The sequence below is a fragment of the Euprymna scolopes genome, chromosome 18 (assembly GCF_053919585.1).
Source record: "Euprymna scolopes isolate OS-2025 chromosome 18, ASM5391958v1, whole genome shotgun sequence".
Classification (NCBI taxonomy): Eukaryota; Metazoa; Mollusca; class Cephalopoda; order Sepiida; family Sepiolidae; genus Euprymna; species Euprymna scolopes.
Window position 1 is genome coordinate 116,823,795 of NC_136499.1, and position 25,332 is coordinate 116,849,126.

The 25,332-nt window shown below is 32.6% G+C and overlaps 1 protein-coding gene across 26 annotated transcripts in view; it reads left to right on the forward strand.

Annotated features, from left to right (window-relative positions):
* The window catches only part of LOC145297783 (FH1/FH2 domain-containing protein 3-like), a 760,653-nt gene that overhangs the window by 725,505 nt on the left and 9,816 nt on the right, over positions 1-25,332 (forward strand). For 22 of the 26 annotated variants that reach the window (XM_080144059.1, XM_080144064.1, XM_080144042.1 and 19 more), the window contains 8 exons: positions 4,112-4,297; positions 5,608-5,727; positions 6,678-6,839; positions 8,477-8,592; positions 9,981-10,055; positions 12,555-12,747; positions 13,006-13,132; positions 15,172-15,315. In XM_080144059.1, coding sequence (XP_080000185.1) covers positions 4,112-4,297; positions 5,608-5,727; positions 6,678-6,839; positions 8,477-8,592; positions 9,981-10,055; positions 12,555-12,747; positions 13,006-13,132; positions 15,172-15,315 — 1,123 coding nt within the window. Of the gene's footprint in view, positions 1-4,111; positions 4,298-5,607; positions 5,728-6,677; positions 6,840-8,476; positions 8,593-9,980; positions 10,056-12,554; positions 12,748-13,005; positions 13,133-15,171; positions 15,316-20,468; positions 20,492-25,332 lie in introns of all 26 variants that reach the window. The other 4 variants (XM_080144067.1, XM_080144046.1, XM_080144068.1 and 1 more) reach the window with 1 other exon arrangement.

Consider the following 25,332-nt stretch of genomic DNA (forward strand, 5'->3'; position numbering starts at 1 on the left):
CATCATCTGTTATGAAAAACTGTTTTAGTAATTTAAAAACAAAGCAATATTTTATCTCATGGCTCCCCAGTATTGTTGATCCAACACCACCTCGTTTACAAAATAAGAACAAAAATGTTCCAGATATCAGATTGAGTTTTTTTCTTTCTTTCTTTGCTCTGTTTTTATTAAAAATCTTCTCTTTGCTTGTGTTATATATATACTAGCAGGCTACCCGACATTGCCTGGTTGTAAAATACTCTTTAATGTTATATTTTAATTCATGCAGAAATCTGATTATTATAAAGCCAATTATAGGGCTTGGGCACAATCATTTAGAATTAAAAATTAGATAAGGATGGAGAGCTTTGTTTTATAAAGCTCTCCAGCCTTATCCGTTTACGTGTGAACTAAATATGTATACAAAAACTAGTGGTGTTTAACCTATAACTTTTAATTAGCGCATGAAATGGGTGAAGTCACCTTATGCCAAACCAAGGTCAGTATTTTTGTTTTCTTTTCAATTTTGACCTTTTAGCAGCTAAAAACTATATCAAAAGTTTCCAAAGGTTGAAATACCCTATATATCAAGTTTCAAGTTTAGAGATCAAGAATTCAGAGTGGAATTTTGTAGAGAGACTTTCTGCACCCACACAGGCAAGGTCACTTTTATTTGCAAATATATCTAAAAAACAAATGTGCGTTTTGTAGAACTTTTTTTATCCTAAATGCTATGCAAGTTTGCACAATGTTGAAAATATGTAAATAAATAGAATTGAGCATAATCGTTGAATAAAACCAATCAAAAAAAAAAAAAATCATTAAAAAATAAATAAAGTTCGTTTCTCAAAGAATATGCAAAATAGTAAACCTTTTAGTCTCGTATATCTATGACTGAGTATAAAATTTTAAAATTGAAAATGTAGGCTTTTAATATCAATGTAAGTGCAACAAAAAACTTAACTAATATATAATGTTACCAAAATTAAAATTCGGTAATGTACAAAAAACTTAACTATATATATATATATATATATATATATATATATATATATATATATATATATATATATATTTTACCAAAATTAAAATTCGGTAATGTACATCTATTATATAAAAGGAAACTGTGTGTGTGTACACTTTTTTTTTTTGTATGTCTGACAAAGGATTTTTTCGGGGGGGGGGGGACTAATTCTTCCAACTGTTTTTATACTCCTTAGATTATAATATCTGCGATTTACGAAAGGATGTCGTCTCTATCTTTTATTTGAACGACTTTTACATGCTATTTTCGTGCTATTTCTTCCTCTCCACGTGTTTGTTTGGCTTTTCCGTATAAAAGCGAAACTGAATACGCAGCAAGCGCAGCTTCCTTATGATGAATCTACGAGAAAATTTAAGATAAACTTCAAAACTTAAATTGTCAAATTGTTAAAGTATGCTTATGCAGTGATACCTCGGTTATCAAATGTTTTGGTGGTTGAACAGCTCTGTGTTCGAACCAAAAGCTGGAGATTTTCTTGTCTCGGTAGTTGAGCGAAATTTCGGAGTTCGAACCGCCAGCTTCACTTCAAATGTAAACAAACAGTAGTGTTCATCATTAGAACTGGTCGTGATACTTTTGAAATGTAGTGCGACAACCCAACCCCACTCCAAGCAAGCCTGAACTTTGCGACAAGTTATATTTAGAACAACGTCATCGCAACCCATTTGACAGTGTAGACGGTGCCTGAGTTATTTTTAGCACACCAGTGTGACACCAGAACCAAGCAATTTTATTAGTCGCCCCCCCCCCTTTTTTGCGTGGGATGAAGAGGACCTTAAGGTGTTCAAAAAGTAATAAAAAAAGGGTTAGTAAATTTCAATACAACGAACAGAACGAATGTATTTCAGGATGACAATAATTAATTGTGTAAAAAAGAAACTTTGTTGTTCAAATAATCGATTAAGACTTTAGAAACAAAGAAGAAATGGATATTCTTTACCATTGGATAAAAAGATAGAAAAGCAGTAAAAGCGAGTACAAAATGGAAAACTGCAAACAACGATCGTATGTAAAAAAGGAACTGATAGAGAAATTTGAACGAGGAATACATATGTCAGCGCTTGCAAAGGAATATGAAAGGGCAGTGCAATTAAGTGTATAAAATCTTCAAACTTCACAGATGAAAAGGGACTTTTAAACTCTGAAATTCTATTTCAGTTAATTTAAAGGTGAACTATTGTTTCGGTTGTCTGACATGTCGGTGTTTGAACGAACATCTAGAGTGAATTATGTCGAGTACCAAGGTATCACTGTGTATGTATGTGTGAGTGTGTGTATATATATATATATATATATATAAAATTGTGTGATTCAGTGAATTAAATTAAATTACCGAGGTACCACTGTGTGTATGTATGTGTGAGTGTGTGTGTGTGTATATATATATATAAAATTGTGATTCAGTGAATTAAATTAAATTACCGAGGTACCACTGTGTGTATGTATGTGTGAGTGTGTATATATATATATATAAAATTGTGATTCAGTGAATTTCAAAAAACCCTTATTGAAATGAAGTGGTTGAGTTTCAAATCAAAGATTTTTTATTATTCTAAGCAAGACAAAGAATACTTTAGTATATTAATCTCCTTAACCTATGGGGTTTCGATGTTTACCATCTCATCAGAGGAGAGAACATATTAGCAAATATTTATAAAGGTATGCACCGTATTTGCTAAAGTCAGTGAGACATGGAAAGTCAGTCAACATAATTAAATTATCTTTAAATTATCAGATGAAAAGGGACTTTTAATCTCTGAAATTCTATTTTAATTTAAAGGTGAACTATTGTTTCTGTTGTCTGACATGTCGGTGTTTGAACGAACATCTAGAGTGAATTATATCGAGTACCGAAGTACCACTGTGTTTGTGTATGTATGTGTGTGTGTATGTATGTATGTGTGTGTGTGTATATATATATATATATATATAAAGGGCAAATAAACTCTTTTTCTGGGTCAACGGCCAACTAGCACCGTGTATATTTGTGTGTGTGTATAGGTGTATTGGGGTAGAGAGGGCTCCCGTAAGCCATGGTGAAGGCAACCTTTCTAGGAGAAGCAAATCTCTGATTTAAAAAAACCATAAAGCGGGAGACCAGTACCCGCATTAAGCTGGTCTGCAGTTTAATTTGTTGCTGGCTGTCTTGCTCTTGCTTGTTGCTGGCTCTCAACATTTTGAACCGAGAGAGAGACTTAGCTGTCATACAAAGCTAAGACTCTGTAACATCATATTTGTATAGATACTCCCTCAGACATTTGGGCTCATGGATTTTAAATGTCTGAGGGAGTGGCACTCGTCTGAAAAAGACGTTGCAATCATCATATATATATATATATACGTATTCATGGATAATTTTTGTGCACATAAAATATTTGATAAATAAATTTAATAACAAAAATCTGTCCTTAAAAAATCTGGCAATGAAAATAAACAAAGGTCAGTGAAGGAATTTTTTTTTTTTTTTTGTCTTTTTTTTTTTTTGTCTTTTTTTTTTTTTCATGGATAACTTTTGTGCACATAAAATATTTGATTAATAAATTCAATAATAATAACAAAAATCCGTCCCTAAAAAAGGGGCGATGAAAATAAACAAAGGGCAGATAAGTGAAGGAATTTTTTTTTTCAGATGGAAACAGACTTTAGAATTCAAAATATGTTTCTGAAATTGCTTTTTTAAAACCTAATGTTGGTCTCCTATCAGGTCAGGTCTGTGTAAGAATGCCAGTTGGCATAACTTAACAGCAGTCGAAACCCTGTGTATTTTTTTTTTTTTAATTATTAATATTGGGATTATGTATAAAGTTTTCTTGGAAATGCAGTGTAAAGGTATCTTTAAGTGAAATTGTTTGTATCCCTCTTGCACTTGGTTTACTGGGTATGTTTGCCAGGTAGTTTTTGCTTCAATCCTTTTCCAAGTCTGGTCACTTCTATAATTAATAATATGAAAAAAGATCTCCCCAAAATTCCAAATGTGTGTGTGAGAGAAAGAAACATGCATGAATTTGTTGCACAATTTTATCGATACATTAATTGATTATTTACTTTGCAAAATGTTTTTTTTTTTTTTTTTTTTTTTTTTTTCAGAAAATTTTGTATACAATGATTCCAGCTGAGGAAGAAAAGACGCAAATCTTGGATGCACAGATGATGTATCCCGACACCCCCTTGGGGACTGCTGAGCAGTTCCTCCTCATATTGTCGTCGATTAGTGAGCTGCAGGCACGGCTTCGTTTATGGTTGTTCAAGTTAGACTATGAATCATTAGAACAGGTAAGTACAGTGAAGGGCTGGAATTTTGATGCTTGTGATAGTGTATTATCCAGTCCAGTCCATAGCCCTTGAGCATAGGCCATCTACAACTTTTTGTAGATGGTTTGTAGTGAGGAGTTCTTTTTACAGGATTAGAGTGCTGGCCCCACGTCCAACCTTCCCAGAAGGTACTGGTCCTGGATATGACCTTAAACTATATACAGTAGTGAGGCCCCAGCTTGCGGGCTTTGGGGAGTGTGGAGCCACCCTTTAATTACCATTGCTCCCAGGTCCACTCTGACCCGGAGTGGTAGTACCTGTTAGGGTCCCAATTATGGATTAAATAGAAACCGACTTGAAAACAACAAATATATTCAAAAAAATTTTTTTCAAAATCTTTGGATTCGGCGTTAAATAACCCAAAAAGGGTTGATATGCCGTAAAACAAAAACAACCAATCAACCCAGAAGGTACATACTTTAGTGGACTGGATCTGGAGATCCCTGGCCTTTGGATATTTTGAAAGATGAAAGTTCGTTGAAGGTTGAAAGTGCTTGAATAAGCCATTCTCTAATGATGGAGTACAGAGAAACGTAAAGGAAAGTAACTCATTAAACTTGAAGAGTTATTGCCCGTACATTGTTTGAGAATGACACTAATATAGATGTTAGTGTCATTCTCAAACAATTAACATATAGATCTATATGTTAATTCTTGGTTGACATTATTTAAAAAGAAGAAAAAAAAAAGGGTGTTTGTACAGTTTAATCAAGACATCAAAAAATGAAAACCTCGAAAAAAGTTTAAATTGTACGTATGGAATGAAGTTCTCCGAAAAAAAATTTCACTTAATTTGATCGAGTAGCTTTTTTTTTTTTTTTTTTTTTTTTTTTTTTTACAGTGAAAAAAACAATGATATGATACCGAGCAAAAGGTTAGATTTTTAGGAAGATAAAGCTAGTATTAAAGATGGGGAAGGAGTGTCGGCGCTTTAAATGGAGTTATCTCCCCGTGGTGTTTCTAAAATTCAAATAAAAATTTACAAAAAATCCAAGATGTCGGCCTTCAACGCGCTCTCATAAAAACGTGTTTTTCTGCTGTAAAAAAAAAAAAAAAACTACTCGATCAAATTAAGTGAAATTTTTTTTTTCGGAGAACTTCATTCCATAACAGATATGTACAATATAACCTTTTTTTGATATTTTCATTTGTTAATGTGTTGATTAAACTGTAAAAGTGCCAAAAAAACAAAGCGAAGAGTTCTGTAAATATTTAATAACAAACCTCGCCAAAAAAACATATTTCTGAAGGTATCTATTTGTATTTTTCAGGAAATTGCCGAACCTCTAATGGATCTGAAGAAAGGCATTGAGGAATTACTGGTCAATAAAACGTTCAAGTATATCTTGTCTGCTGTGCTAGCAATTGGAAGCTTTTTGAATGGAACGCAGGTATGTGTGAGAAATCAGTTCGTTTGATTCGATTTTGTTTCGTGTTTTCAATATTTGTAGTGAATTTTTTAGATGAGGGCTGATTATATTACTTGTATTGACCGGACTATTGTTCTCATCTTGAGCGTTATTTGTGCAACGTTTCGGTCGGATTGTCCTTCAATCTTCATCAGACATGTCAGTTTTTGTTTTCAATATTAACATTTTGATGAATACACTTAATTAAAAATGATAACCACACTTATTTAAAAATGATAACCACACTTATTTAAAAATGATAATCGCACTTATTTAAAAATGATAATCACACTTATTTAAAAATGATAACCACACTTATTTAAAAATGATAATCACGCTTATTTAAAAATGATAATCACACTTAATTAAAAATGATAACCACACTTATTTAAAAATGATAATCACGCTTATTTAAAAATGATAATCGCACTTATTTAAAAATGATAATCACACTTATTTAAAAATGATAACCACACTTATTTAAAAATGATAACCACACTTATTTAAAAATGATAATCGCACTTATTTAAAAATGATAATCACACTTATTTAAAAATGATAATCGCACTTATTTAAAAATGATAATTGCACTTATTTAAAAATGATAATTGCACTTATTTAAAAATGATAATCGCACTTATTTAAAAATGATAATCACGCTTATTTAAAAATGATAATCGCGCTTATTTAAAAATGATAATCACACTTATTTAAAAATGATAATCACACTTATTTAAAAAGGTTCTTTACAACTCTTCAAAAGTGTGTATGTGTGTAAGGGAGGGGCATCAGGTGTCGTTTTTGTTAATTTCAAGAAGCGTGCGATGCCTTAGCAATCAGCCACCACATACTGCTATTTTGTTGTACGCTTGAGAAATTGTTAGCTTTAAAAAATGTTTCCAATCGTAAAGATTGTAATATTTTTGTTTTAGGTCCAGGGTTTTACGATCGACTATTTGGCTAAAGTTCCGGAGGTCAAAGATACGGTCCACAAACATTCACTGCTTCATCATTTGTGTTCCATCATTATCGAACAGTTCGCTGATGCCACGGACCTCTATTCGGAAATCGGGGCCATCAATCGGTGTGCAAAGGTAAAGCTATCAATCTTTTCAGTTTTTTTTATTAAGCAATGCATGTCTTCTTCAGGATGGATGTTTGCGTATTATCATTTAAATGAATGGGGTTTTTTTTATCACACCCTTATTTCCATCAAAATGGCTTGCTATTATCTAAATCCATATTACAATATAGATTTTTGAAATACTATATACATAGTGAAAAGCTGGGAACAAAACATATTTATGAACGTAGTTTGCTTGAAGCATTGTATAGTATGTATTTAAATGTAATTTGTAGAAGGCAGTACAATGCAGAGGTAACGGAAATACACATATTTTAAATATATATATAAATCCATTCCTTGCTTCCACTCTTGAAAGACAAAGGATACCCCTTAGGGGCAGTAGCGCATGTAATTGTGAAGCAAACATTGCACAATTCCAACCACGCCTCTTCTGAATCGGCACTGTTTGGGTTCAGTGGAAAGGAGAAGACTAGGATGACTGGAAACCATGCCGAGATAAGCGGAGAGCACATACAGCACCTGAAAGTCCCAAATGGTCATCCGTTTAGTACTGACCAGGTTCAATGTTGCTTAACTTCGGTGATCCAGTGGGAACCGGTATGTCAACGTGATTATAAATATAATATGTAGAAGTCAGCATAATGCAGAAGTGATGGAAAGACACAAACTGAAGAACAGTTTTATTAAAACAACTACAAATGCATTCATATATATTTATATATTTCATCCACACATTTTATTTATATTTGTACCGTGATTACCTGTGCCAAATGGTCTGATGGAATATCCGTGTTCTATAATATTTCAAGAAAGATCTCTTCGGCAGATATGTATTTGACTTTTGTTCAAACGCACGTTTGTAAAATACACATGAACATTATATTTTAACTCCGACAGACATGGGTTCTGAATATGACCTTAAACTATATCCGATGGTGAGGCCCCAGCTTGCAGGCTTTGGGGAGTGTGGAGCCACCCTTTAATTGCCATTGCTCCCAGGTCCACTCTGGTCAAGAGTGGTAGTATCTGTTAGGGTCCCAACTATGGGTTAAATAGAAACCGACTTGAAAAAAAAATATAATTCTATTAAAAAATTTGTTCTTCAAAATCACTGGATTCGGCATTAAATAACCTAAAAAGGGTTGATATGCCGTAAAACAAAAACAAAGTATGTTTTTTCTAAACAGTTCACTTCTTGTAAGTTAAAAAAAAAAAAACAGAATATTCAAGCTGAGATCGAAACCAAAACATAAAGACAATGACTCAAGTACGATAACCATTAGGCCAGCCTAACACGATCTTTAAAAACTGTTTTCAAAACTACTTATACTTAACATAAGGAATCTGTCATGTGAACGATTAATGCATGTGCATTCATGAAACAGTTAGCAAATAGATAAAAATCCAATGATTCTCCACATACCTATTTTTCAATTTTAACACCTTAGCAGCTCTTTTTTCCAAATTAAAACAGGTTAAAAAGATTTCCACATGTCTGAATATCCTATATACCAAATTTCAAATCTGTAGACCAAAACATTGTTGAGTATATAGGTTGAGAAGTGTCCTCATATGCACGTATACATTCTAGCTTTTATAGATGTATAGATAGATATGTAATTGGAATAAAACTTATGTTTTCAGCTTGACTGGGAAGAACTGGCTGACAAACTGGAAAGAATGGAATGGGACTGTAAAAGTTCATGGGAACACCTGAAAGCGGTTGTGAAACACGACGGCAATTCTGTATTAAAGACCAAGTAAGTAAACAAAAAAATTTAAATCCGAAAAAGTTTGAAGAAATATGAAATGTAGACATTGTAGGTATTTATATTTAAGTTTTGATGAAAATCTGAAATTTTTTTTTAATTCATAAAACATCAATTTCTGAACAGCATGGATATTGTATCAGATATTCATGCTGCTTTGAAAAGGAGATTATATCCTTGTAATATCAATCAAAACTGACACATTGATCAAAGGTGAATAGTATCAAATAAAATTATTACATATTGCCCTTTTCTCATTTCTAATCTATTTGCGCAGATTACATTGATTTTTTACAGTAATCTGAAAAAAAAAGGGTGCTTCTACAGAATTGGGACAATATTTTGTAGTCCATAAATGGAGTTTTAAGATAAAAAACAATGGTTTCAACTGATTTTTTTTGTCAATTCTAATAAGTAACAATGGTAGCCTCCAAATTATGAAGTCAAAATTACCTGAATATTACTGAATTATTAAATAAAACTTAAATCGTGTTAGCAGGTGAAAAATTACCGCCATCTTGTTTTAAATCAAAATGGAAAATTATCTCCCTTTTGAACTCTCCTATGTTTTACGATCGTTTTCATCAAATTCTATTTTCTTTTTATTTTCTTTAATAAATAATTTCTACCTTATTGATTTTCGTAATTTTGGGATCTTAAAAATACGAGGAATACATACATACCATTGTTTTCTTGTGAAATTCAGTTTTACAATTTCTGAAATTTCGTCCCAGTAGTGCAGAAGCACCAAAAAAACATAGCTAAATATTTAGAATAATGGGAAATCACTAAACAAAAGCACTGTTGATATCATAATTCAAAATTTAACGGTTTAAAAGACCAGACAAGTGTAAGATTTTTTTTAATGAATATTTATTAAAATTAAATATGATTTTTTAGCTCATAAGTCTTCTTCAGGAAAATCTAGAAATAATTTTTTTTCTTCCAGTTACATGTAATGATGGTGGTAATACCTGGGATGTTTTCCAATGTTGCTGGAGATCAAGTTTTTAAATGTCCATGTAAAGTGCCAGTCGTATGCATATGAATCAAAAACGATAGGAAATCTATTGTTTAAAAGAACATGTGCTATTGTAATTCAAAATTTAATGCTTTAAAAGACCAGACAAATGCAAGATTTGTTTTTATTAATTAATAAATTTATTGAATTTAATCTTAAATAAATAAATACATTTATTTAAAATAAAAAAAAATCTTGCACATTTCTGATCTTCTAAGCCGTTGAAATTTGAATTAAATATTCAGAAATTTTAAAAAATCAGAATCGGTAATTGTATCAGAATCGGTGGGGAGGTTTATTGGAATCATCCTATCACTTGTTGTTATTCTTTAAATTACATCATTTTTCTCTCTTGCAGAATGTATGAATTCCTTAAAGATGCTGCTGAGAGAATCATGATCCTGAAAATTATTCATAGAAGAGTTCTTACCAGGTAAAAACTTTCATTCAAACCTCACTCCGATTGTTGAAAAGCTCATTCCCATTGTCCAAAACCTCACTCCCGTTGTCGAAAACCTTAACCCCGTTGTCAAAAAGCTCACCCCCATTCTCAATTACCCCTGTCTTTCCTTTTCTCTGATTAATTATATTAGGGGTCACAAGCCATTAGATTTAGGATATGACCTTAAAGTTTATCTAGTGGCCATGCTTAAATTTTGGAGCTATACAGTCATTCCTTACTTACTATAAGCCCTAAGCCCAAAGCCCACTCTGGCCCTGGAGTTGTCATACTCGTCAAGTTCCAATCTATTCCTTTAATTGAGTGAAACCCAAAACTGTCCTTGTAAGGGTTCACTTGCACCACCTCTAGAATCATCTTTTTCAATCATTTCTATGTATTGTGGCTATCAAAGGATGGATGCCTTCTGGCAATCTAAGAGGAGTATCTCCTGTGAATATAATTAATTACCCTACCTATGAAATTAGAAAATTGGAAGCAAAGGACGACCTAGATTCACATACATCCAGCAAATAGCACACAACGCCAACTATGAACCTGAAGATCTGAGGCAGCTGATAGAAGACCGGAAACTCTGGAGAGGAAGAGCAACATTGGTCTGGGCAAGGAGCCTGTCATGATGATGAAATTATATTTATAACTTTATTGCAAACAACAAAAAACTAGTACAGTTGGCCTGTAGTTTACGGGATTGTCAGATTTTTTTTTTCCAGCTTGAGTGAGGGTGTTCTGCAGGAGTATTGTATTCTGAGAACTATATATTTAAAGAATATAAATAACTGTCCTTTATTCAGCACTAGCAGGGTGGGGAAGGAGGTCGGCTTTGCCCAGGTGTAAAATACGCTTAAATATATTTTAATTTGTACAGATTTCATATATATTATTAGGTTATGATTTCAAAAGTAAAAAAAAAATATTTGGGTACCATCAGCTAAAATCGAAACTGAAAACAAAACTGTAGCATTCAAAGCTGGTGATGTTACCACTGTACCGACGTATCACACATATGAACTGATTAGATATTAAAAATAAACTAAGATGAATGTACAAAATGTATAATGATTTTTTTAGTTTTGACCTATTTTTTGACTCCTTAAAAACTATTTTAAGTGACTAAAGACCCATTAAAGAACAGTACATAAAGAATCCAATAATTTGAGGCCCCTTAGCGCCAGTTTGCAACTTTTAGTTTCAGAAGAGATAGTTTGAAAATATGGAGACAGACAGACATATAGCATTTTATATATTAGATTAAATAACACATAGATGGTTAAGATGTAAAACAACAAACTAAACCAAACTTGACTAATATTAATAATTAAAACAATTACAATGTATTTAAAAAAAACTGTTACAGAAGTACACATCCTGATTCTGAGGCCATAACTACTTGGTCCTGGATATGACATTAAACTATATCTGATGGTGAGACCCTAGTTTGGGGGCTTTGGGGGAGTATGGAGCCACCTTTTAATTGCCATTGCTCCCAGGTCCACTCTGACCCGGAGTGGTAATACCTGTTAGGGTCCCAACTATGGGTTAAATAGAAACCAACTTGAAAAAGCAAATATATTCTATTAAAAAATTGTTCTTCAAAATCACTGGATTCGGCATTAAATAACCTGAAAAGGGTTGATATGCCGTCAAACAAAACCAACCAACCATAACTACTATGAATCGCTGCCACAATGGATTGCATTCATAATCTCTGCGTAAATCCATTTATTCTTGAAATAAGTAAATCAGCCTACTCCATAACAATTTAATTATATTATAAGACTAAGACGAAGAGTTTCCCGTAGGTAGCCAATCTGAAGTAGTCTTGAATTGTAAAGGCTTGCAAACAAAAAGCAGCGTTCCTTTCTGTGTGAAGACAAAAATTTATGGGTAGGAATTCTAAGAGGTTCAGTATAATATATGGATTGATTCTGGTTTCTGATTGGTTGATAGCAGTGTGGTTCCATCTGATTGGTCAATTTTTATCACCACTGTTTCTAAATATAACCTTCCAATTTGTTGTAACCATACCATCATAATTATACCAAAAATATTGTAACATAAAAAAAACCTTTGTGTTGTTCATATCTGCTTTTTGTATTACTCCTTATTGATTCACGTTACTCCTTACAGCGTCACGTTACTCCTTGTGGCTTCACGTTACTCCTCATGACTCCACATTACTCATTTCTTATTACTCCTTATTTATTACTCCTTTACCATTGATGGTGTGACACAGTTTTACAATTTAATCATTTGTATTACTCCCCATCAAGCATTGACCCAATCTACTGGAGACGCATTGCATTTAAACTTCTGTGTGTTCGTACAATCCTTTGACCTTTAATGTAGTAAAAGATTTCTGTAGCTTCTTTTTTTTAATTATTACTACGTTATTATCTATGTATTATTATACAATCTATTACTAGAGATCCTCTGCACGTGGCCTTTACTGTTGCTTTCCACTCTTTTCAGGTATCAGAAATTACTGCTTTACATGGGTCTTCCAGTAAACGTTGCCAAAGATCAAAAAATTTCGCAGTTCTGCAAAGTGATCAGTGAATTTGCTTTAGAGTACCGAACAACCCGAGACAAAGTCATGCAACAGCTACAAAAGAAACAGAACCAAAGGGAACGCAAAAAGACGCGAGGAAAGTTGATATTGGGGGTAAGATTTTTTTTTGTTTTTCTCTTACTTGCATTAAATAATTATACTATTATTATTATTATTTTGTTTTCTATTTTTATTATAATAATAGTACCAGAACCTATGTAAATTATACAGTATTATTGTCAATCGCAAAAATATTCCTTAAAGAGTATGTTTGCTCTTTGCTTCTCCTGATGTTCTAGTTTAAATCACAACTTTTTAAAACTTTTGTTAACAAAATGACATTTTACTGAGTTATCTTTTTTTTTTTTGCAGACGGAGAAATTTGCCCCCAAGACGAAAGAAAATGGCAACGATGATGCTCTGCAGAAATTATTAGCAAATGGTTACACAAGTGCCGATGAGCGAGGTTTGCCTGGTCAGATGTTACGAAAGAAAGTTGGTAAGTACCCTTCGCACAGTTGATCGTGAATGATGAGGTTAGTGAGATGTCAAAATGCTAAAAGGCACGATCGAACAAAATATTTAATCTTTTTATAAAAAAGATGTAAAATAAATATTGTTCAAAATTAAGTACTTCTGCAGAATACAGACTGTGCTTAAATAATGTTATTGGTCCCCTGAAAAAGGAGGGATTGGACCTAGTAATTCACTCTCATTCGTCTGTTCATTTGTTTTGCACTTCTCTCAATAACCACGCCTCGAATTTTTTCCAAATTTTGCACAAACGTTAGTCATGGTGAAAGTAAATTTTGTCACTTGTGAAGGTGAATCCCATATGCTCCGCTTGTTCCTATTTACAAACCCATTTTTAACACGGTTGTAAACTATTCTGTATTTTTGCTTAACATTGTCAGAAGCAAAAAAATATACCATAAAAAATGAATTTAACTTGAAAAAAATCCTATCTAAAACATAGCTAGATGCGAATTCTGCATAAATACCCCAAATTAAACATTCGTAAGGTTCATTTAAAACAAAATGCTTACTGTGGACTGTGAGTTCGATGGATTATGTTTGAGTTCTGTTTTGTCTACTTTCACTCATACCCTTTAAACATGTATGAATCCATGCATCCTCCACTCAACTCTGAAATAGTAGGGTAGACTTGGCAGTGCAACTAGTCTAAAAGAAAAATCTAATAATCCACTGATTATGTCGCAGTATTGTTTTCTTGTCTTTGAACCTCATTCCACTTCGTATTATTTGGATTCATCGAACTACTGTTCTCATCTTGAGTGTGATTTTCACAACGTTTCAGTCGATGAAACCTCCGACCTTCTTCCTATGTAACTTATTTACTTCACAGGGGTAGCATACTCTTGTTCCATCAGCCATGCAAGGACTCATGGCGCAGTGGTTAGAATACTTGGAAAAATCAGTTGTAAAAAGTGATATTCTCCTGAAGGTTGAAGGTTCAATTCTCAGTGTGGGCGACCAAAAAATACAATTTTAAATTACTTAGGACTTCTATCTAGTCATGGCTGACAGAACAAGAGCATACTACCTCCGTGAAGTAAATAAAGGGTTCTGCTCAAAATTCTGTCCAAATTCTCGAGTTCGACAGAAACATTGCCAAGTTCAACAAGATACACCTGAAGAAGGCCGGCGGTTATATCGACCGAAACGTTGTGAAAATCACACTCAAGATGAGAACAGTAGTCCGATGAATCCAAATAATACGAATAACCAATCCTCATCTCAAAAATTCAGAAACCTTATTCCACTTCAGTTTCTGTTCAGACGGATCTTTTCTAAATCTGATATAAAGATCATGAAGTTTGAATAGAAGATTCTGAATTTCAAAAGAATGCACCCGGAGATGGTCGGATGTTACGGCAATTGAACTGTTATGATGTTCATCCAAAATAATACAAATTATCAATTCTCATTGCAAGAATTCTGAAATAATCCCTCCCCACAAAAATCCATTTTTCATCGATGCCTCCGTTTAGTCTCGAAAGACAAAGGATACCCCCCCCCTCCTGTAGGGACAGCTACGCATGTAAATGTGAGGCAAAACTTGCGCAATTTCCAACCACGCCTCTCCTGAATCGGCACTGTTTGAGTCCAGTGGCAAGGAGAAGTCCAGGACGACTGGAAACAATGCTGAGATAAGCAGAGAGCACATACAGTACTTGGAAATCCCAAATGGTCACTCATTTAGTACTGACCAGGTTCAACGTTGCTTAACTTCAGTAATGCCGTATATCTATTTTTCATAGTTCAGTGCCAAAATACAAATTCCACTTTCTTTAGCTTCTGTTTCCACATTTTTGCTTTCTTTTTACCCTTCCGCCAGACAAATCTTTCCAAATTTGATTTAGAGATCATACCTTCAAATAAGATTCCCAATTTCAGAAACCTGTGCCTGAAGATGGTCGAATGTTATACTGAGCAAAACCTGGTGAATACAACGACGAACATAAGAATTTTAAGTTTAAATGCAAAGTGACTAATGGTTTTTGTTCTTTCCTGCAGGACGTGGCGGAATAACAACCGATTCTGAAATGTACGATACTGCTGATGATGAGATTCTTGAAGCTTGCGTACGGACAGCAGCTGCACCTTTAAAAAGACCCCCCAAAGACAGAAAACGGTCACGAGCAGGGCCTCGGAAATCACGTAAGTTCTCGCCACATATTTCTACATTTCTTTAAGGAAACAAAGATTATATATGGAAGGTGGGGGCATGGTAGGGGCAAGAAGTTCTTCAGAAACTTTTGTAGATTTCAGTGTTTTCTTTCTTTTGCACGATTGGCTAAAAGGTAAAATAAAAATTCAATCTTGATCATTAAATTAATTTAGAAGCTTATGTGATTGGACCTTTAATTCCTTTCTGATACTGTGGATGAGATAGTTGCTTCCTGTTTTAAAATAGAATTCTTTTTTAATTGGTATATCATATAAATGTGAGAAATACAGACACATAATGATTAGTCAATAATTTTATTACTATATATTATTCATTTTTTTTTCTGTAAGAAATATGAAAACTTATATTAAGTACATACTTAATGTTTATCATTCTTTATATGTGGCCACAAGAAATCCTGGTGTAGTACACTGGAACGTGATTACATCTCTTAGTGTAATTGACTGATAAGTCTTGTTGGGTTAGCCATCTAAACGAATGAACACTTACATAATGTTTGTGGGTGAAGAACTGAGATAGGGTTCAGGGGAGTGACCATTTTGTTTTAAAATTTAAGTGTGACAGTTCAATTCAGCTACTGAGATTTTATTTGTATTTACGATTTAATTTTGATTTTCTTAGTTTAAAATAAAACTACTTGATCAATTTATGTGATTTATGGAATATGACATTTTTTAAAATAAACTTTCCTAAATCTGGAGGCTCCCAACAAAATATTTGGTGCAAAAACCTAAATTGCTTAAGAAGTATATAGACTATTGCCCTCCTTCCTTTTATTAACGAGGTGCAGAGGAACTGCTCAAATGCATAAAGTTATTATAGATCATGTTATCAAGAAAACTGGTTGATTTTTATTTGACTAGCAGACTTTAATTCTCATTTACTCAATGATTATATCCAACTATTAACATCTCTTCCGTTTTTTTTTTTTTGTTGTTTCAGGTTGTTTTTGTATGTGTTCAGATATGTATATTTTTCTCTTTTCGTAGACAACAAAAAACACCTTCGTCTTTCACTTTGTCATTGTTAGAATTAGTTTTCCAACCTGTAAAGGCACTTTTTTTCTTTTCATTATTATCTGAAGCAGAGTATCGCTTTTTTTTCTTCTTTTTAATGAAGTTGAATTTTTATAAGTTTATTTTGTTGCATAACCTTCTGTAGGCTATTATGGTTTTTTTAGCATTAGTTAGACTTTCCTCGACTGAAATAAAAATATGGGAGTTATTTTTTATGAAAAAAAAATATAGGCATTCGCTTGTAAAGTATAATTATTTGAAGGTAAAAACTTTTTAATAATAAAAAAAAAATCATAATTCTGTTTCTTTGATCATGGCTGGAAACTTTGTTTTCATCACCCTGGGCTGATGGCGGCAATTAGGCTAGCTTTGATGTTGTGGGAGGTCATGTTGGTGATGTTCTCGCCATATAACCAAACGAAGTGGTCCAGCAGGTTCAGGTCAGGGGAGGAAAAGAGGGCGGTGAGAGAAAGGTACAAAGTCGTAGCACTCCTTCTGAATCCAAGCCTGGGTCTCTTTGGACTTGTTGGCCGGCGCCGAGTCCTGCTTCCACATCCAGGATCTGCCAGCGGCCATCTGATTGCACTAGGGGATCACAACACTCTTCAAGACATCCAGGTACATTTTGGTGTTGACTTTCAAGCTGACTTCGAAGATGTGAGGTATGATGTGGCCTTTACTTAAAACCACACCTAAGACCATAACGGTGGTTTATCCGATGAGTTGAGCTGTGCCATCAAGCGTTGAACCGCCCGGGTTTGCATTTTTAGGGTGCTGATAATCGTCCTGTTGTTATAACTTGGATCGGTAGAGAGCATGAGTTGTACAGCGGCACATCTCCGATCTCGCTCATTGAACATTGTGTCACTTTCAGACAGGATAGAAAGCTCCTATCGCTCGGGTGGCCCTGTCGGTGGGGCATTAGAATACACCGACTGCCCCCCTGCACAGGGTAAAAGCCCCTCAATGGGGGTTCTGGATATGACCTTAAACTATATCCAGTGGTGAGGCTAAGCTTGTGGGCTTTGGGGAGTGTGGAGCCACCCTTTAATTACCATTGCTCCCAGGTCCACTCTGACCCAGAGTGGTAGTACCTGTTAGGGTTCCAACTATGGATTGAATAGAAACCGACTTGAAAACAACAAATATATTCTATTAAAAATTTTTTTCTTTAAAATCTTTGGATTCAGCATTAAATGTCCAAGGAACTTATATTTAAAATTTCAAGTGTTTAGACCCAAAATTGGCAGAGGAGTTTGGTAGAGTTCTCAAAGGCTAAATCGTTGAACTTTGACCACTTAACAGCCGAATTTCTGGCTGAAAATAGATTACAAAGATTTTCCCAAATCTCAGTACCCTGTATATCAAATTTCGAGTCTGTAGACTGAAAATTGACAGAGTTATTGTGTAGGGAAATGTACACACACACACACACACACAAACAAACAAACAGACAGACACTTTCACTTTTATATATATATATATATATATATACACTGTAGATTAGAAATTTCACCTTGAGTGTCCACTTCTTGCGTCATTTTGCACTTTTTTAGCACTAAAAAAATAAGAAAAAAATGAATTTAACAATGTTTTCTTAATAGTGCTCAATAATAAAGAGCAAGATATTCTTATAGTCAGATAAACATTTTTCAAAGTTGCTACACGATCATGACAATGTTTCGATCAGTTAGTTATAAATAACCAATGACCTTGCCAGGAAACTCAAAGTTCTGTTTAAAAGTTTTAGTCCACGAAAAATTTGTCTTTCTAGCCCTAAAAAAAAAAAAAATTTCTTTCATGAGTTTTGCTGCCTTCAATTCTTTGGCCAAATGATTCCCGACAATGATTCTGTGATTTGAAAATTTATTTCCTTTTTATCTTTTCTCGTCACTTTCACCTTAATATCATTACAAACGCATCCCTCCAGCTGTGGGTAAAATAGCTATCTTTATTTTATCTTCATCGGTACTCTTGATGCAGAATATTAGATTTTTATTGACTCTAAATTATTGTTTACTACTGGGATTGAAGTAGGTTTAATGATTTCAATTCAAGTATAAATTAAAGAGAATTATCTCCCTTTAATCTTTTGCACGTTATTGTGCATCGTTTTTCTAACCTATTTCATAACTTTTGTATCCATCAAAACGGGGGTACAATTATGAAAGTAGTAATACAGGTTGAAAAGGAATAGTCAACGTGGTATAATGAAAGGAGGAAAGTTATTTTTTATGCTAGAATCTATATATATAAAAATATATATAAAAGGCAAAATGTGTGTGACCATTTCATGTATGTCTTGCAAAGGCTTCGTTCACACACGCTCCCGGGGTTGTTACAATCTCTTAGAACTATTTATATACCCGCTAGATAATAATATCTACGATTTGGGAACGCGGGTCGCATCTACATTTATTTACGTCGACTTTTATGAGATTTGCGCTATTTCGCTCTGTCGCCTATTTGTCCTGCTTTTCAGTATAAATAAAGTGAAACTAAATTCAATCTGTGCGTTCTCGGCATCGCGCCGGGAAACGTCCAGAAGCAATCAGCTTTGATCAATGTGGGGACAAACTCCTCTCATATCAGACAATTGCTAATCAATCTGGACAATGAGGAGCTGGTTTGACTTCCTTAATTAGGTCAAATAGAAGCAGCAGAGTTAACTTTTATTGCGCCCACGTGTCAATTCTGTTTTTAAATAAATTCAAACGTCTTATATCGTGGTGGTCCAGTGGTTAATGTCGCACGGTTTTTTGTTTTTTTTTTCACACTTTCATTTCCAACTTTGCCTCAAGTGTTCAGGTTCAATCCTCATACTCACCTACAAAAACTTTCTTTTTTTTTATTTTAACCCCCACCCCAGAGTTTTGATTTACCCAAAACCACACACACCTCAAAACACCCGGGCATCGCCGGGTACCCCCCGCTAGTGTACAATAAAGGAGAGGCAAACTTTAGTGAGGATTCACTAAGGTCCGAAGCAAGGATCAATTTCCAGTTTAAGATCATATCCAGAACCGTTAAAGAAGTGGTGACTCTACACTTCCCAAAACTCCCAAATTGGGGGTTCATCACATGTGCAGTCATTTCTAGGACATAATGTTTGATCTTAATATAGAGATTTGTTTTTAATTATATCCCAGAGCTCGAAAACAAGACAACTGTAGTATGTTTTCCTTAAAAACAGCCTTTTTTAAAGGATATAAATGGTCTTGTGAGAATACGGAGGACTTTAATATGAGCTCATAAAGAATAAAAGCAAGCAAATTTGATGTCGCTTTGTATACTAACTCGTGTCCAGTTTTTCTCATGAACCGCATTGATATAGCCTTCAAAAACAACTTCTTTTCACACTACGCACAATGTTTTAAGCAAACTACAACATCCTTTTCATGTCTACAATAATTTGTTAGTTGTTTTTTTTTTTTAAGTCATCTCTGAAAGGTGGTTATGCTCAAAACTGAGTAAATAGTCACCATACGTACTTATATAATATAAGAAGACAATTAAAGACTGTAAATTATACTTTACATGAATTTATCATTCCACAGGATACTCGAATAAGAAATATTATGATTTCAATGACTAGTTTTCATATAATGCAGTTTCAGTTTATGCAAATATTAGTAAATTAATAGCTTCACTAGAATATTCATTTGCTAATATCGTTCCTCTGATAAGAACGCATTTCTTTGAAACTCCACAGATTAAGGAAATCATAATATTTCTTATTTGAGTATTCTGTCGAACAATAAATTCATGTAAAGTATAATTTATATATTAGTATGACTATTTCATTTAATCACATAAATTAATATACGAAGATATAATTTTATGTGTAAATTTTCAGTATTTACTTCAAAAGTGCTCAATACATAGGTAGAGCTAGGTAGTAAGTAATGAAAATATATATGGTAATTAACTTGCCATGTATATTTTCATAACTTGTATATAAAGCATTGAGTTCAGTAAAATTAATTTGCAATTTTCTAAAACCCCCTTCTCATGTCTACAATATTTTTTTTGTTTTGTTGATTGATTTGTTTTGTATCTCTCCATTTGATCCAACAATTAATCTGGTTACTATTATAACTTTTCAGACCCTTGGGACAGTGATTTCTAGGTAACGTGATATTGTCAGCATAAAAACTGTTTTTTTGTTATTGAATGCTATCTATGTTAAATGTTCATATCCAATACGGCCAGTTCAATTGGTCAGCACTTGTTTTCTTTTTTTTTTGTTTTTTTCTTGATGGCTGCAGCACCCACACATAACGGACCAATAACTTTCTTTCTCTGCCTGCCATTCTATTGCGTTTGTTCGTTAAAAGTTCTCTTTCTTTTTTTTTTTCCATATGCAAATTAGATGTTTTTCTGCTGCTGTTGCTTTGCACAAACTTAATTCTTATTTTGTTTTTAGTTGTTGGTGAACTCAAGAATTTAAAATAAACGAGCATGAATTAAAGAATAGCTTTGTACTGCAAATGTCAGTTTCATGCAAGAAAACTCTGAAGCGTTTTATTTGAATAAATAATTAAATTAACAACTTTTTTGTTAGGCTAATTAATGAAAAGTCATCTCTGAAAGGTGGTTACGCTCAAAACTGAGTAAATAGTCACCATACGTACTTATATAATATAAGAAGACAATTAAAGACTGTAAATTATACTTTACATGAATTTATCATTCCACAGGATACTTAAATAAGAAATATAATTTCAATGACTAGTTTTCATATAATGCAGTTTCAGTTTATGCAAGTATTAGTAAATTCATAGCTTCACTAGAATATTCATCTGCTGATATCTTTCATAATATTTCTTATTTGGGTATTCTGTCAAGCAATAAATTCATGTAAAGTATGATTTAATGATTAAATGGTGATCTTCTACGACAAGCTTTATTTCTTATTTTACTTGTAATGAGCATTTTTATTTGGTTGAGATTACTATATAAATATTAGTATTTATATTCACTTTATGTTTACAAAAGATTTTTTGGTTTGTAAACTTGATTTTTTACTTCTTGATTTTATATATATATATATATATATATATATAAAAAATATGACTACTTCATTTAATCTCATGAATTAATATATGAAGATACAATTTTATGTGTAACGGTGCTTAATACAGAGGTAGAACTAGGTAGTAAGTTATGAAAATTTGCCATATATATTTTCATAACTTACTAATATATATATATATATATATATATTTGTTTACTGTTTTTTGCGGAAAGAATTCCAACAAAGTGCTCGATTACAAAGAAAAGCTTTTTCGATGTAAGAGCTTAATATTTATTTATTTAATTGTACAGAAGTTCAGAAAAACATCGGTACCGTCGGTTTCAAGCCCAACATAAAGGGAACCAGTTAATGGTAACACATAAACACAAACATCGATTACGTGTTACCATTAACTGGTTCCTTTTATGTTGGGCTTGAAACCAACGGTACCAATGTTTTCCTGAACTTCTGTACAATTAAATAAATATATATATATTGAGCATTGAGTTCAGTAAAATTGGTTTAATAAGATGCTATATTATATATATATATATATATATATATACAATTATGAATTTATATATTATATATATATATATATATATATATATATATATATATATATATATATATATATATATATATAATATATAAATTCATAATTGTAGACTTTTTCTGGAAACTGAAATGTAAGTGTAAGGTGATAATATGTCTACATTGAACTTAACAATTTTCACTATTTCATAAGCTATTTAAAGAATATATTTCAAAAGTATACATTTTTATTCACTTATATATATATATATATATAATATATATTCATAATTGTAGACTTTTTCTGGAAACTGAAATGTAAGTGTAAGGTGATAATATATCTACATTGAACTTAACAATTTTCACTATTTCATAAGCTATTTAAAGAATATATTTCAAAAGTATACATTTTTATTCACTTTGTATATATATATATATATAATTACACATGCAGTCAGAATAGCAATGTTTCAATATTTTAGTTATTTAGCTTACCTGACAATTTCAAGTAGACCTGCAATCTGAGAACTGGCTCCCAATCTGCAACATCAACAAATGATTTTGAGCTGTCTGTAATCTGGGCCGACCAGACAATGGCTGGTGATGAGAGTTTAATTTCTAATTTTTATAACTGTCAAATTTTTTTTTTTTTTTTTTTTTTTTTCGAAAGAAAGCCATAATTTGTTTTTCCTCATTTCATCAATCAATTTTTCTAGAAAAGGAAAAAAAAAAATCTGTTTTTGCCAACCTTATGATTTTCATGAGCTTTTCTATTCATTATATAAATCCATCTTTTTTCATATATAAAGATCTATGAACCAACATTTTATTTCATATCATTTTGACCTTTTTTTTTCCTCTGAGTGAATAAAATCGTATGAGAAAAACAGAAAAAAAACTCCAGTATCTGAACGTTTCACCGTTATGTAGTGAAGGCTTTTTCAAGAGCGGAAGAAAACTCAAATATTTAGCAACAGATTAAAAGAAAGAAAAAACAAAGATCAGTGTTCTTGTCTGTTACATTTTCTTATTACACTACATGTGAAATGTTGATGGCAAAAAAAATAATCCAACCCTATCATTTCTTGAACTCTTTTTTTTTCTTTTTTTTTTTTAAATTCTATAAATTCATCTATTTTTAAAATATATAAAAGCTACACAAACTAAAAGTACATTTTATATCATTTGAATCAAAACAGTAAACTAACTTTGTGTGTTTGTTTCTCGTATTATTTTAATATTTCAACCATTATTCAAAATAAAGACTAAGATGAGATCGAGGAAAAGGCTTCCAGTATTTTTGTATCTAGTAACGATACCATCAATCAACTTATAAGTTGCTTTATAATGACGCTACATTTTTGGATTTCAAGCAACTATGTGATATGCAACAACATGAAATAAATAAAAACTCACACATGACATATATTCAATTCTAAACGTCATGTTTTGTTCAAAAGAGGAAATAAAAGCCGTCTTTTCACGTCATGTACACACCAAATATTTTGAATGTTTGTGATATATAATTGAATCACCAACATGAAAATAGTTTCATATATTTTGCACCCATTTTTATAAAAATCTAGTTTTTGTCTTAAAACCAAAATGTTTTAACATAGTATCATGAAGACGGTCCTTATTCAAGAACAGTTTAGTTGGCTCAACAAACAAGTAATGTCAACTGATACGCGAGCACAAGAAAATGAAGACGGTCCTTATTCAAGAACAGTTTGTCCTCGTAATTTTAAATCTGGGCTCAGTTAAGAATTTTGTGCAAACTCTTGTGTATCATAAGACGGGGACATCTTCTTGCATGGTGTGCTGTGTTCCATTAATTATTAACCTTCCAATGCCATAATTAATACATGCATAAATAAATAAAAAAATAAAACTCTAAATGTTACCAAAGGCAAGATAAGTTACTCTTCTACCTGACTGGATAAGTTTGTAGTGCTTTTACTTAATGTAAAATGTTTATTCGGCTCTAAAAACAATTAATGTTAACCGGTACGCAAGCACAAGAAAAAAAATGGTCGCAATGTATTTGAATCAACATAACTAAATATTGTTTGGGATCAATTAGGGGCAAAACAAGGGGAATAACTTTTGGTTGATTTTGATCTTTGCACGCGCAAGTGGAATCTGAAAATAAAATTTAAAAAACTAGCTTTGTTTTTCACCAGTTTAACCACAAGTTGGCATGTCTGATGTTCAGCAATTTTTTTTTTTTTAATTTTTAATTTATGGAAATTGCTCTAGACAAGGTATGACGCAACTTGATGCAAGAAGCTAAAAGATACGACTTCAAGGCCAAAAACTTGTCAACGATAAGTGTTAGATGGAATAGATTCTGACTCAGAAAACAGCAATTCTTTCCACTTTGTCAGAAACATCGCTCATGGAATATGAGAACTAAAGGACAAAATAAGGGAAGCAAGAGTTACACATCTGCAGGTTAGGCACAAGGTCAAATCTTGTTTTGAACAGCAAGCATTAAGTTACATGCATTCTGGCCTACAAAAATGCTTGAGCAGCCCTGTTAGCATTTTTTTTTTCTTCATTGGAAATAAAATATCATATAGACAATTTTAGTAAAATTACAGAATGTTATGAAATGCTTAAAAAAAAAAAAACTCAAGTGAAACAAAACGGATGTGCATGGAAATATTTTGTGTTTTTACAATTGTTGCATTTTTTTTTTTTCATTTAAAACCAGACCATTTTTAGTTTCATTTTCAGCCATTGTGTGTTGTTGTCCTTGGCATTTGTAACTTTTTGCTTCATCATCGGAAGACCCAATGATGTTGATACCTACCACATTCTCCTTTTAATGAACATCTATTTGTGCATGATATACAGTCAGCCTCCCCTCCTCCCCTTTTGCCATATATATATATATATATATATATATATATAATATGTGTGTGTGTTGAAATTGTGTCCAGCATGTTTTTCTATCTTGTTTTTATTGTCAGTTGGATCATTCTCAGCTTTCCATAAATTTTAAAAACCTCAAATTTCATTTTGTTTCGGAATTTCGAAAATTTTCAGATTGATAATTTGAATTACTATTCCTATCTTGGTTATTATATTCGCAAAACTTCAGCCGTTGTAACCTCTGACTTTCTTTCGGTGCATCTTTTCGATAATGGGAACCTTCTAGTTATACTTGGGAACATTTAGGTTGAACTCTGGAAATTTCAAACTGGACTCTTTATTTTAATCCATTAAAAGGTTCAGTTCAAAATTTGATCCTGGTTTATGAGTTAGACAGAAAAAGATTTCCACACTCAACTATAAGTTTTTCACATTAAAAAAAAAGGTGAGCGTGCGTGGTTCCCTCCATGAGTGAATAAATCTGGAAAGAGAATTTCAATAGAGATCAAGTTATAGAAGAGGACTGCTATATCAAGGAAGGT